This window comes from Fukomys damarensis, unplaced genomic scaffold (genome assembly GCF_012274545.1).
Source record: "Fukomys damarensis isolate Sample0158 unplaced genomic scaffold, DMR_v1.0_HiC HiC_scaffold_30, whole genome shotgun sequence".
NCBI lineage: Eukaryota > Metazoa > Chordata > Mammalia > Rodentia > Bathyergidae > Fukomys > Fukomys damarensis.
Genome location: NW_022900942.1, coordinates 352235 through 367402, shown reverse-complemented (window position 1 = coordinate 367402; position 15168 = coordinate 352235). Strand labels below are relative to the sequence as shown.

Below are 15168 nucleotides of genomic sequence, written 5' to 3'. Positions count from 1 at the left end.
GCCAATTTTAAAAATGAATTTCATTAATCTATAATAAAATATGCAACATTAAAAAGGACAAAAATGACAAGATGTCGGATGTGGAAGGAAAATACAATAGAAAATAACACTGAAAGAAAGCTCTGTCACCTACAGCTGCAAAAACTTTATTTAATTCTAACTCATTTGAAATTTATTCCTAATACACATAACTCAGTTAAAATAATCAGAATAATTGATTATTTGGATACAAAACACAGAGTGAAGTAAAAGCCACGGAGCTACAAGAATAATGTGACTGAGGCAGACGAACACGCAGGTTGGGATTCAGGAATTTTACAGAACAGGCCGTGTAAACATTGTTAGACACCATGAGACTGCAGGGTTCTGCATTGCTGCCTTCGCAGTGCGCTCTTCAGGTCCCTGTTCCTCAGGCTGTAGATAAAGGGATTGAGCATGGGGGTGACCACAGTGTATAACACGGAGGCCACTGCACTGTTTCTGGGGGACTTCGATAGAGCTGAGTTAAGGTACACTCCAATGGCCGTCCCATAAAACAAGCACACCACTGACAGGTGAGACCCACAGATGGAGAAGGCTTTATATTTGCCCCCTGAGGATGAGACTCTCAGAATGGAAGAAACAATTTTGTAGCATGAGAAAAAGGTCCCTAGGAGAGGAACAAAAGCAGAGATGCTACCAAAAAAATACATGACAATGTATTTGGTAACAATATCAGGATAGATCAGATTAAGAATTTGAGACGGTTCACAGAAGAAATTGGCAATTTCCACATCCTTGAAATAGACAAAGTACAGAGCAATAAAATTATGCAGCTGGGAATACAAAAGGCTAAAGAAGAAAGACAACAAAACTAAGAAGTCACAGAGGCAGGGGTTCACAATGGCATGGTATTGCAGGGGGTGACAGATGGCCACAAACTGGTCATAGGCCATCAAAGTCAGGAGCATGTCATCCATGCACCCGGAAATGACAAAAAGAGACATCTGTGTGAGGCAGTCCTCATAGGAGATGGCTCTTCTCTAAGTTTGGATGTTCACAATCAATTTTGGGACGGTGGTGGAGATGAAACAGATGTCAGCCAAGGACAGGTTGGAGAGGAAGACGTACATGGCGGTGTGGAGGTGGGAGTCAGAGACGATGATCATAATGATGAGCAGGTTCCCGAGCACTGTGACCAGGTACATGGTCAGGAACAGAGCAAAGAAGATGGGCTGCAGGTCTGGATCCTCTGAGAGTCCCATGAGATGAAATTCTGTGACAGGGGTTACATTTTTTGCTTGTGCATTGCCTGAGCAGCTTAAAATTAAAAAAAAAAAAAAGAAAAGAAAAGAAGGAAGAGGAGGAAAGCAGAAGCAGAAGCAGAAGCAGAAGCAGAAGCAGAAGAAGAAGAAGAAGAAGAAGAAGAGGAGGAAGAGGAAGAGGAAGAAGAAAGGAAGAGGAAGAAGAAAGGAAGAGGAAGAAGGAAGGAAGAAGAAGGAAGGTTGAAGAAGGAAGTTGAAAAAGGAAAGCAACAGCCACCAAATTTCATGAAATGATGCAATGTGCTTTGACTTTAAATGTTCAAAACTGTGAAAGAGTAAGGCTTCATATGAACACTAAATCAACGTTAGGTCTTAGTAATCAGTAAACACTGCTACAAGTATTTTGCAATTTTCAACTTTGTTGTGTTTCATGAGTAGCTTTGTTTGTTCATGATGTCCCTACTTAAATTTTCTTTGTAGTTTCAAATTTATTTATTACATACTCTGTAGCTGTACCTTTGTTAGACTTTAAATTTTGGTAAATACAGTTAATTGATATGCACATAAGTAATGTCATCATTGACCACAATTGTGCCATTTATGTGAATCACACCTGTCAGGAATTAATAATGAACAAAGGCTTAGGAGCATATTTGAAATAGTTTTATTTTCTGCCTGTTTTTTTTCATTAACCCTAATACTCCTCAGTAAAATAATACATTAGAACTACATTGTACTGTTGTTTTACCTTCTGTCCTGGACAGGGAGTGATCTAGAAATATACCTTCACTGATTTTCTAATTTTGGTCTTTACGTGTGGTTGACTTTAGCACCAGGAAAGAAACAAAGCCCAAGTATGAATCCTAATCTTCTTAGGAAATTTAAGAGACATTCACTTCACCTTTTCTCTCCATATGGATTGTAATTCTCTCACCTCAGCTACTTGCAGCCAAGCTGTTTATTATTTGTTCTGGTATACTATGATTTAATTGGGAAAATTCAGAGAGAGAAGTACAAAAAATAATTTCAATATATCTGGATGGTATCCTTTTCTATAAAATGGAGACAATAATTACCTGAATACTTACACGAAATAAAAAAAAGATTTTTAAAATAATTTAAATTTCATAAAGAAGTGGATCTCAGTCTTCTTGATGATGGTCCCTGCCCTGAGATGAAAAACAGTTTTATTTCTATGTATTTGCCTGTGAAGTTCTTGGTGGTTGTTCCCTACATCAGGATTGAGAAGCAACACTTGTGATTACTTTTGGGCACTCAGAATTTGATTCATTATTATTAACTATAAATATGGACTGTACAACTCATTGCTTATATTTAAAAGTATATATTAATAATGTGTTCCCCCTGCCACTCATTTGAAAGAATTTTGACTAATCCACTATAAAATTTGATATTTCATTATCTCATCCTGATGATGTGCTTCTTCACAGGAGATCATAGTCATTGTTCCTGAAAATAACTGAATATATTGCGTGTTTTTAAGTGCGAAATCTTACACTTCAGTATTGACTGTGCCTGCATAAGAGGTTTCTTTGAGGTAAATTTATGAGTCACCTAAAGTTCATCTAAGTTCTCTGCAACATATCAACATCTCACTTCCTGAAATGTACTAGATCACATTGTCAAGCTATCAGGATTTTCTGTGAAGTACCTATTGACTTCACACGCTATAACTGATCCACAGCATGACCTGCTGGGGAAAAAAAATTACTTGGCAGAGTGCATTATTACAGGAACATCATTTAATTAATGAGTGCATTTTACAGAAATCTTCAAATTCTTTCTGCTTTTCCATATGATAAAAATGAGTATACTGATATCATATGTAGAGAAGGGATGGTTATTTAGATTCCAGTGTGTTTCATTTTATTATTAATCACCTATAGTTTTTGTCTCAAAAAATCCAGTCCTTAGCACATACAACCTATGAGTGATAATGTATACTGTCAAAACTATTTGTGATATATATTAAGAAGCCTGCCATGATTATTGGCTAAGGAATTTGAATTTGTGCAGGGAGTAACATTTTCATTTTTATCCTGTAGAGGTGTCAGTGTACTTGTCTGGTGAAGGAGGAATTAATATTTAATCACACACCAGTGGTCTGCTACTCGAATATGAATGTGTGTAGACTTCTCCACATCTCTGTGTTGATGTTGCTCAGTGGAAACAGAGAGAATAATGCCCATGTGTACAACATGTGCAGTAAATAAGGTCACTGTGGAAGTTAACAAAATTTTATCATATCATTTTTCAAATGAACAGTTCCATCATTACGAAAATAGTGAGTTTACTGAAGAAAACAAATGTTAGTACTCAGGGAAAACAAGAATGATGTGATTTTAAGAATTAAATCAGCATAAGTCTTAAGATTATTAGCATACTTATTTTTCCTGACACATGAAAATAGATGTCATGATTTTAAAAAATTGTATGGTGCTAGTGAATGAAATACTATGACCCCGAAAGAGACTCAGAAGGGAGGTATTATTGTTTTTGCCTTTGTTTTATTGTATATTCTTGAAAGAGGTGAAACTACAGACAGCAAAGCACTTCTTGTGTTGAAGCTACACTTATTCCAGTCAATTTTGGTGAGCCAAAGAAAGCTATATCCACTGTTCACAGAAGTTTTTTTTTTTTTTTTACGGGTTTTCTCTATGTCAAAAAGATATTAATATTAAGATATTAATCTCTGAAATTTCAACTATATCACTAAATCATTTCTCTGATATACAATATATACTTATAAAAGAAAAAAATGAATGTCTCATTGAAGAAATAGAAAATAGTAATTTCTAGGATATTTTAGGCGAAAGTCAAGAAAATTAGCATTATCATAATCATTATTAATAATAATATTTCAATTGCTTTTTATTCATTAAGTTTATTAGTTCATTTTAGGTATAACATATGATGACATTCATCATTAAGGATCTGTATCTTTACGTGATATATCTTGGTTCTTATTTATTCCTCATTCCCCTGTCCTCTCTTCAAACCCTCCATCTCCCATTTGCATAGACATTGATTTTGTTTTTTTCCTGTTTTCATATATATTCCTTACCCTTCTTTCCTTTCCCCTGCCCTTCCCACTGGCCCATCCCCTCAAAAAGCAAGGAATGATATTTCATTCGTATCGCCTCTCCTATATACATCTGTCACTATTAATCATAGACAAAGTACCCATATCTATTTATGCTCTCCTAAATTCCATTGTCAACAAGACATCAACTCACAGGACAATGTTGAGTTTCAGAGGTTCCAGTGACTTGACACGAGTTCAAGAAATATGAAGTGGAGCAAATAGCATCTGAGATTTAGATGCCGGGTTCTGGATCTATGCACCTGGTCTTCACTACTTCATTCCCCTTAGGAAGGTTTAAGCAGATACACACATGTCTAAGAACACATATATCAGAGGCACAGTTTGAACCCTGGACAACTCCTGAGTAGAAATGAAATCAGCACCTTATTCTATGTCTTGTCTTGAGATCAAGTGTGCACATTTGAAGAATGAAGGGTAAGATAGACATTTGCAATGTAGCTTTGGAGATAGCAAGAAGGAGGTGTGTGAGGAATTACTATGTGATTACTATGCCTGTGATATATAATGGTCCTTCTTATACTGGATCAGCTGATACTGCCCACTGCCCTTCCCCATAGTGCACAAATAATAAAGAAATGTACACAATGATCAAGGCATAACATTTTGCAGGGACTAACTACTGTGATCATCTTAACATGTCTGTGGCTCCCTGAGGAACTCCTTTCTAGCATTCTCCTGGCTACTGCCTTCAGTCTTCAGATCATCCAATTAAGATACATATCACTCTTTTTACCAAATAACTGGTAGCGGTTACATAAAGTGTATTTTTGTTCTTTTTGTTGAATACAGGGAAGACTCGACTTGGGAAATGAAGTGAAACAAGCTACATAGAAAACATGATGTTAGTGTTACTGTCTTCCTCCACCCCACCAGACCTTCCATAATTTTCTTGCAATGGTCAGTAACACTCAAGAGGGTTTTTGTGGGCGAGATGTCAGTGACACACATAACAACTGTGAAAGGAAAGCCAAATGTGCTACATATCAGGGGCCAATGGGGGGAAAGGACAAGCTTCATATTTCTCCTAACTAAAATTTTACATATTAGCATCCTCAAATTGGGTGAAAAGCTAGTATGTTAGCCTCAGTAATGAGGAAATAATGTTTCTGATACTCCCTTATCCAGGCTCTTCCTTGCACATGCTGGGTAAGGCTGCTTCTGTGCTGGGTCATAGTCAAAAAGTACAGATTGAGTGAAGAGCTCCTGAGTTGGGCCCTCTGAAGACTCAGACTCTGTCTTCAGACTTGATGCAACCACATGTTCAGACAGGAGCTTCCCAGTGCAGACAATCATGGAAGAGGGGCCCTGGCAAAGAGCCCACTGGACTGCTACAACCAAAATGAGAAGGTGGAGGCACAGGCTCATTACTGATAATTAAATGTTCTTGGAGGTTCAATGCACAGAGCTTGTCATTAGCAAAATTGATTGATTTCATCCTAATCTCTAAGGACTTACTATTAATGGTAAAAAAGTAGAGAATAAATGCCCATCAAACATTTGAGACTCGTCCAATAAGAAGCCGTAAGCACTAGAAAATATTTGCTAAATTCATTTTTTATTTCCATTTGAAAACAACACCTTGTGTTTTATTTTTGTTGTTTACTGTAGTTCAATGGCTATAACAAAAAACCAATTTTGTCAGTTTTTTAGAGTTATTCAATGATACAAGTGGCGATTTCATTATAAAACTATCCACCACATCCATTACCTAAAATATCTTATCTTTCCAAACTTAAATAGTATATAGATTTGTAAAACACCACATTTGGCCCTCTCCTCCAAAATGCCATTGACCAATATACTATGAAACATGATAAAGAGTTAAATCCTAGTAACCACAGAAACAATGTCAATAAGAATACATGTCTTATATGTCAACATATTTAGTTTACTTGTCAATTCAAGTCTATATTCCAAATTATTGTCACAAATACTGAGATTAAAGATTTGGTCTTCTGAAGACCCTTCTAATGCAGTTGCTGATATCCCTACTTAGAAGGATGTAGATGAATTTTATCAGTGGAATGTGTGTAAGTAATTCTACTTTATATCTATTCCAAAGGATTGTAAAACAACTGAGCAAAAATACACTTCAAAGCTATGTCAATAAAACCCTAAATGTACCAATAAACTCAATAAAAAAAATAAAATAAAATAAAACAATCTATTAAGTGAAGAATTTTTTGTAGTTCCTGCCTAATAAAGAAGCTCTAAAAATGAGGAAACACTTTCAGTTAAAAAGAAAATCTATTCCTCATGTAGGAAGAAATCCAGAGGTTACACCAACAAAACACATGACTATGTCATTGCTGGAGGTCTGATAACAGGAAAGAAAGAGGACATGGGACTCCTCATGGAATGAATTAGAAATTCCCACATCCTTCACATACATACATACATTACAAAGCAAGAAAAACCATTCCACAAGAGGTCTAGGAAGCTAAACAAAATAATTCATCAAATCAGAGAGGCCACAGAAGTGAGTGATCATAGCAGATTCTGAGAGATGGCCCCAAAGGATCCTAGGTTCTCCCAGTCAGAAATATATCAACCCTATGTATAAAAGTAGCAAAAAGCAATATTTTCCGGGCAGACACATCAGAGACGATTTGAGAGAGTAACTTAATGTCCACAACCATTCTTGTGACAATGGTGGTGATGAAACAGATTTCAGCCAAAAACGGCTTGTAGATGAATGTATATGTGGAGGATTAGAAGTCCAAAGGACAGCCAGGATGATGAGCACATTTCCAAGCACGACCAGGTACATAGTCAGGAATAACCTCCTGGAAGGCTTCCAACCTAGATTCATAGGAGATGAATACTGACACTCATGTTAGATTTTGTGGTTTTGTGTTGTATGAGAAACTTTTGAGAAAAGAGGTTGGAAAAGAAAATAAATACACAGACACCTGTCTGTACATGTATTTTAATTTCAAATATTCACAAAATATTCATTCTTGATGTCTATAAAAGTGGAGGTGAACCAGTAGCACTTTTTTTTCTTTTTAAACAATGGATGACATGACATCTGAGACAGTGTCCATTTTTCTGTAGTTTTTTCTCTTTCTTTCTTTTTTTTTTTTTTTTTTTTTTTTTTTTTTTTTTTTGTACCAGGAATCAAACTCAGACTCCTGTGCTTGTGAGGCAGGCCTCATAACCACTGAGCTAAATTCCCAGCCCAATTTTGTCAGGATTCAAGCCAAGTAACTATGGTATGTTTTTTAACTAATAGATCAGTAGTCAGGTTTAATTGTAGTCTTCACACTTTGCCATGAATAGAGGACCTTTGGGTTGCAACTTGACACTTGTTCCCTGAAAGGTTCACTTCCACAGGTTTATACATTTTATTTATTTTCCCTAGCATATCTGTAAATTGTTTTTAAATTCATTTTATGGATACCATTTTGACATCCATAATGACTATGTTCATTCTAGAGAATTTTTAACTCTACACTATATATCTTAAGGCTTTTTTCCCATTTCTTCTCCCTTCCCTTCAATCCTTCTTTCCCTCATCATTTACGAACTTCTTTTGCTGCAGATTCTCTTCCATTCTTTTTGTTTACTTTTTTACTTATTCCATTACATCCTGTATCACTTTCCCTCATTTATTACCCTTCCCATGTGCACAATTTCGTCCTACTTCCCAACACCATTGTTCCATTTTGGACCATATTTATCCTTTGTCTTTCTCACACTGTAGAAACAATGAGATATTTAAACTGTGTGTCTGATTTATTTCACTTAGATTTATGTTATAAAGGTGCATTCACGTACCTCCAAGTGTCTGTGTTTATCCTTCTTTGGGACAGAGTAGTGCTCCATCATGCATACAAATCATTTTTCTTGTGTACTTTTTCTGAAACATAGCTATTAAATTTTTTTCTGATATAAAAATGAGTGTTCTATGACATTTTTAATTCTTTCATAAAAATATGTAGCAGGGAATAGGTGGAGATGGAACCTTTAGTCAATAATGATTCCCATATTAATTTACCAATTTACACTCCCATTAACAATAGAGAAGTGTTCTTTTTATACCACAGTCTCAGCAGCATTTGCTGTTGGTTGATTTCTTGATGGTAGCCATTCTTTCTGGGGTGAGATCAAATCTCAGTGTTTTAATTCACATTCCTCAAATGATCACTGATGTTGAACATTTTTATAAAGTGATTTGCTGCTTGTGCTTTTTCATCTAAAAAATTTCTATTAATTTTAGATTCCAGTTTTGGGATTGCATCTTTATATTTGGGGCACCCATTTTTTAAGTTCTTTATTTATTCTGGTTATGAGTCCATTGTATGATGAATAGCTGGTATTTTTTTTTCCTATTCTGTAGGTAGTTTCTTCACTTTGTTGGTGTTTATTTTTCTTTCTGTGCAAAAACTTTTCAATTTGATGGTATGCCAGTTTTTCAGTCTTTGTAATATTTTCTATGCATTCAGGGGTTTGTGAATTAAGTTTTAACAACACCTATGTCTTTAAAATTTTTTTCCTTTTCTATCTCCCACCAATTAGGTTTTTTTGTTTTAATATTTTGATCTTTGACCATTGCAATTTTCATTTACAGAATAGGAGAGATGTGGGTCTAGATTTAATGTTCAGCATATGGAGGAGCAGTTTTCATAGCACCATTTGCTAAAGAGGCTTTCTTCCAGTGAAGATGTTTGTCTTCTTTGTCAAAAATAAGGTAGCCGAGTTTGAGAATGTTTGGAGTAGGTTCTGCATCTACTATTCTGTTCCACTGATTCTTGTGTCTACTTTGTGGCTAGCCCCATGCTTTTTTATCACAGTAGCTTTGTAAAATAATTTCAAATTGACCATCGTGATGACCCTTGCCTTACCATTGTTGCTCAGGACGACTTTTAGTATTCTGGGTCTCTTCTAGTTCCAAATTAAATTTAGGATTTGCTTTCTTTACTTCTGTGAGATATGGTATTGATATTTTGATTGGGATTGCATTACATCTTTGTATGAGTTTTGGAAACATAGGCATTTTCACTACATTTGTTCTGTGGGTCCAACAATTATGGATATCATTCAATTTTCTAATATCCTCTTTGACCTCCTTTTTCAGAGTACTGATGATTTAAATGTAAAGGTGTTTTACTTCCTTCATTAGATTTATTTCTAAGTATTTAATTTTTCTTGATGCTGTTGTAAAATTTATTGATTCCCTAATTTCCCAGTGAGTTTTTTTATTTGTGTACAGGGATGCTATTGATATTTTAGTATTGAATTAGTATTCTACTATGCTACCGAATTTGGTTATTAAATCTAGGAGTCTTTCAGTGGGGATTTTTGGGTCTTCTCTGTAGAGTATAATGTCATTCACAAATCATAATGATTTCACTGTTTCAATATTTTCATTTTTTTATCTTGTTTCAATATCTAATTGTTCTGGTCAATGTTTCCAGAACTATATTGGATGGGAATAGTAATACAATAATAGTGCCGATCCTAGTCTTGTTCCTGATTTTAAAGAGATAGTTTTCCATTTTTGAACATTTAGTACAATGTTGGCTGTTGGTTTGTCAGAGATGGTTTTATCAAATTGGGATAGACCTTCTGTTCCAATGTTCTTAAGGTTTTTCATTATGAGTATGTGTTGCACTCAGTTATATGTTTTGCCTTCACCTATTGAGATGATCATGTGGGTTACTTGCTTCGTTTAGTGTTTTGTATCACATTTATTTACTTGCTTATGTTGAACTGTCCTTATATCCCTGGGATGAATCATCCTTGCTTATAGTGTATAATCTTCTTCACTCTTTGCTACTTTCTCTTTGCCCGTATCATATTGAAAATATTTTTAGACCCCGGAGGGGGTCTCTTCAGCTGACTGCCTGCCTGAGATCACCCGGCAGGTGCATGACCTCCTGGACTTTTTGTATCTATTTTCACAAAGGAGATTTTCTTGTAGTTCTCTCTTTTGGTTGGCTCATCCTCTGATATTGCTCTCAGGTAACACCTGCTTACGGGAATGAGTATTAGAGTATTGCCTCCCTTTCAATTTCTTTAAAGATTTTAAGAAAAAATAGCACTTGACCTTCTCTAGTGTATTTGTAGACTTCCACAGTGAACCCATCAGGACCACGTATTGCCTAGTTTGTAGTTTTTATTATATTATTACCTTATCAAATTCATTAATACTTATTGATATTGGATTGCTTTAATATTATATCATCTTGATTTAACTTTGGTAATTCATGTATATCTAGTAATCTGTCCATTTCTACTGAATATTCCATCTTATTTGAGTAGAGTTTCAAAGTAGGTATTTATCTTACGAATTTCTGTAGAATCTTTTGGGATTTCTCCCTTCATTCCTAGTGGCATGGATTTTGATTTTTTTTTCTCATTGAGTTTAATGATACTTTTTTAGATATATAGAACAGTTACATTCATCCTTGGAATCTTGTACCCTCTGTTGGGTATCTTTCCAAAAAAGTTAAAAGGATCATGCCACAGTGATATATACACACCTATGTTTATAGCAGCACAGTATGTAATAGCTAAAACTGGGAAACAGCCCAGTTGCCCATCATTTGGAAACTGGATAAAGAAGATGCAGTTTTTCTATAAAATTTATTTCAATTTTTCATTTCCTTTTTAGACAAATTATGTTAAGCGTTTGTCCATTTTATTTAATCTTTCAAAATTCTTTGATTGAAATTTAGCCTCAGTAGCATTCATTTCTGCTCTGTTCTTTATAATATTCCTCTTGTCAAGCTTTGAACTTGTTGTTCTTATTTTTAATAGATGTTTTTGGTTGAACATTAGGTTATTTCAGGTCACTCCATTTTCTCTGCTGTGGGAATACACTGCTCTAAACATCCTCATGTGAATGCTTTCATTGTGTAGCATAAATTCTGGTATTTCATGTTGGCATTGTCATTCAATTGTAGAAACTTTATAATTTCTGGTTTTACATCATCCTTGCTTGTTCTGAAGTGTACTATTTAATTTCCATGTGATTATACATTTTTGTGGATACTATAGCTTTACATTTCCAATTTCATTGCATGATGAACTGTTAATATGCATGGGATAATTCAGTTCCTTCACATTTACTTTAGCATGTTATATAAGCTACTATTTAATCTATTTTGGAGACAGTTACTTGTGTTGCTAGGAAGAATGTGTATTTTGGTTTTCTTGGATGCAAGACTATGTACATATCTATTAAGTCTATTTGTTCAAAAGTTTCATTCTCCTATGGTAGTTCCTTGATCTTTTGTTAGTTTATCTGTCTATTTCTGACAATGTGACATTGAGGGCCTCCATCACAACTGTATTAGTGTTTATTTGGTGTTTAATATCTTCTAATTGTTATTTTGTATGATTGGGGCATATATATTTATAATTCATATCACATCCTCTTGGATTGTTTCCAAGGTATCAATACATTCAATAGGAAGTAATTTTAAAATTCACAGCAGCCACTGAATGTGGTAGAACAAAGTTTGATTTGAAAAATGAATACAGGTAGTAGAGGGAATGTGACATTCATAGGCACTTCAACAAGTATATGTTGATTCTTTTTCCATATCGTAAAATGTTATTTTTATTTTAAGAAAAATAAAACAAATTTTCTTAATCAAATAATAAGAGAATAACCATAATTATTACACAGCATATCAATATCTTCAAAGTAGTTCATACAAAACATAAAGTCAAAAGTTTCTTACAAAAAAGAAACAAACTTAACCAAAAATTTTGGTTAACTTCTCCCATATAATTCTTAGAATCTGGAGCAGCAAATGAAATGCAACAGAACATTTCTTCCAAAGGGATGAAATGACTATATACCTTGCTTAGGTTAAACATTTTTCTTATTAATGATATTTTCTATTCTTACATTAAAGGAATTGATTGTACATGGGCATTTCAGAATTCACATATAAGCTATTACAAACTGCGTGACTTTGAACATTACACATAATGTGATTTTATTTAACTTGTACATATCTGTAATACTCTAAAAATCATTGGTTATTTGAAAGTATGGTTCTAAAGGTAAAACTTCATGCAGTGATTAGAACAGTAATTTTACAAAGTTGCAGATAAATAATGAGAAATTTTCAGGATCAACATAATTATTCATCATATGGGCTTTGTAATTAAAATTATTTCAAAAATTAGTAGAAAAATATTAGCTGATTTAAGTGGGGCACATTTTTTACCTATCATGGCTTCTAATGCCATACTTGAATGGAATTAAACTTTTAAAATCTAGGATACAATAGATAATTTTAACTTCTGATATTAATTTAGTAAATAGAATTATTGTCAACATCACATATACTGCTTTTTACTTTACTTTAAGATAGTTATATGAACTCTAAAAGTGCTTTACCCTGGAGATCTCAAAAACCATTAGATTTATGTTTTTATATCAATCATTAGCCAAATCAAGAGCAGGTAATCATCATTTATCGATATACACAAAATCTAATATAATTGGTGGAAATATTTGCCCATCATTTTTTTTTACATCTGTCTAGCTATTTTCATCCATTTATCTAGCATTTACCACTCTACATTTACCACACAAACATACTCATATTTCTGATTTGTGGGTAACTTTGAATATTAATAAAAGTGCACCTTCATGGAATTTGTGGGGATTGCTTCAGAAAATTAAAACTAGAACTATCATATGATCCTTCAATGCCTCTACTACATATGTATACAAATCATCTAACATCAATATACAAAGACACAAGTGCAGTCCCAATATCACTGCAGAATTATTCACAATATCCAAGATATATAATCAGGCTCAGTACTTGTCACCAGATTAATATATAAATAAAGGTGAAAAGAAAAACCAATGGAACACAAATACAGCATAAAGAGAAGGAAATCTTTTCATTCAACATGACTGAGGCCACAAAATTTCATTTTCTACTAAGACAAATGAGTCAGTCATAGAAAGATAAACTGCATGAAGTCACCTGTAGAATGTGAAATACCATGAAAACAAAGAGTGAAATGGTGGCTGTCAGAGAGAATGAGAGGGGTTTTTCAAAAAATCACAATTTCAGTTGAGAGTAATAACTTCAAGGGATCTACTGTATCATAAATATAGGTAATAAGTTGTATAACTGAAAGAAGTGTTAAAAAAGCACAGAGGGCTGATGTCTTTGTAAAACAAATACCTCATCAGGTTCACATATGTACAAAGTTCAAAGAAATCTTACAGGGTAGAGGTAATCAGATAAAATTCATACTTTCAAAAACTTCAAAAGACCTTTGTTATACCACATAGGAAATCTACAAAAAATACTGGAAAAGATGCATAACTATTCATGGAAAATCAAAATCAAAATCATAATAAGATACAGCTTCAATTCCAATATAGGCTTCACTTTATATAAAATTGAAAACCACAAGTATTGATGAGTATATGAATATATTAGAATCTTTTTAAACTAGAGTGTTAAATGTGCTTATCCATTCTTGATGATATTAACTACAAGATGACTTTCTAATCTAGTAGTTTGTTGCACCCTTGATATAATTCTTTTACTATTAGAAACAAGCATAATTATTTACTTCTCAACAATGAGGTTAGGTTTTGACTAGAGCTCTGTTAGCAATGATTTTTGTCATTGTCACCAATAATATAAAGTACTCAAACAAAGATGAAAAGGATTTCACTAATTGATATAATGTTATGTGATACCAGAGTAGACATGCAGCATATGACTGTGCTAAAGCTTGTAAAAGTGTGTGTGTGTGTGTGTGTGTGTGTGTGTGTGTGTGTGTGTGCATGTTCATTACAGCAATATTCACTAGAGCCACAGGCTGGAAACCACCAAAATATCCACCAACGAATGAATGGATAAACGCTCTAAGTAGTATACACAGTGGAATATTATTTATCCTTAAACAATAAATGGAGCAAGTTAACATTACCCAATAAAAGTGCCCAAAAGTAAGAGAAAAAGATGAATGGAAGAACTGAGGAAGCAAATAATGACAGAATACAGGAAAGAAAGAAAAAATGTAGAAAGTAGGAGTGAAGAATGAAAGCAAAAAGAAGGGAGGAAAGAATGAAAAGGGCAGCACAACAGAAGGAAGGAAGGAAATGAGGAAGGAAACATGACAAGGATAAAAGGGGAAAAAGGAAAAAATGAGATAAGAAAAATTGAGATGCGCCCAAATTGCTATACATCTGTTACTTTGATATATTATTTGAAGTCAAATAAAGAATCTTAACTTCAAAAGTAGATTCCTCCATGTTGAAAAATCCACCATTGTCTTAGCACAAATTAAATGATAACAAATGTAGGAATATATATGCTCAGTGTCACTTTACAGTTTTCCTGCATCTCAACCTCACGAACTTACCATCAGAAACTATGTGAATGAGAGCAAATATCTCACAGATAATAATTCAATAATAAATGAAGTCATATGTGTATAATAACAGGTACATATCTAATATGACAAGGACTACAATGATTCTTCATCCCTTTAACCTGGGAAAAGCAGAATACATACATATTGTGGTGAAAAACATTACCATCAAGCAATTATTTTAAGGATCATATGTGCCCATGATACATGGGTTTCTCTTATTTTTGAAGTCTCAGAAATATGGAATTTTCATTATTTGTGCAACGTTGTGCACCATAAATAAAAAGTCACTAACAATGAAAATCCTGAGGCATATTGAAAAGATACAAACATAAAAAATATATACAAAACAAAATAGAAGTGTTTTAGTAACACCAGAAGTAAAGCTTGCCATTTAGGAGAGAAACTGAGAAATTTTATTGAAAT

General features: G+C 33.9%; 1 protein-coding gene across 1 annotated transcript; it reads right to left on the bottom strand.

Moving 5' to 3' along the window:
- Positions 1-341: 341 nt before the first annotated feature.
- Positions 342-1244, bottom strand: LOC104865292 (olfactory receptor 18-like). Its single transcript, XM_019208099.1, is given in 1 exon segment — positions 342-1244. A coding segment is annotated over 1 exon segment (903 nt).
- Between the last annotated feature and the right edge of the window lie 13924 nt (positions 1245-15168).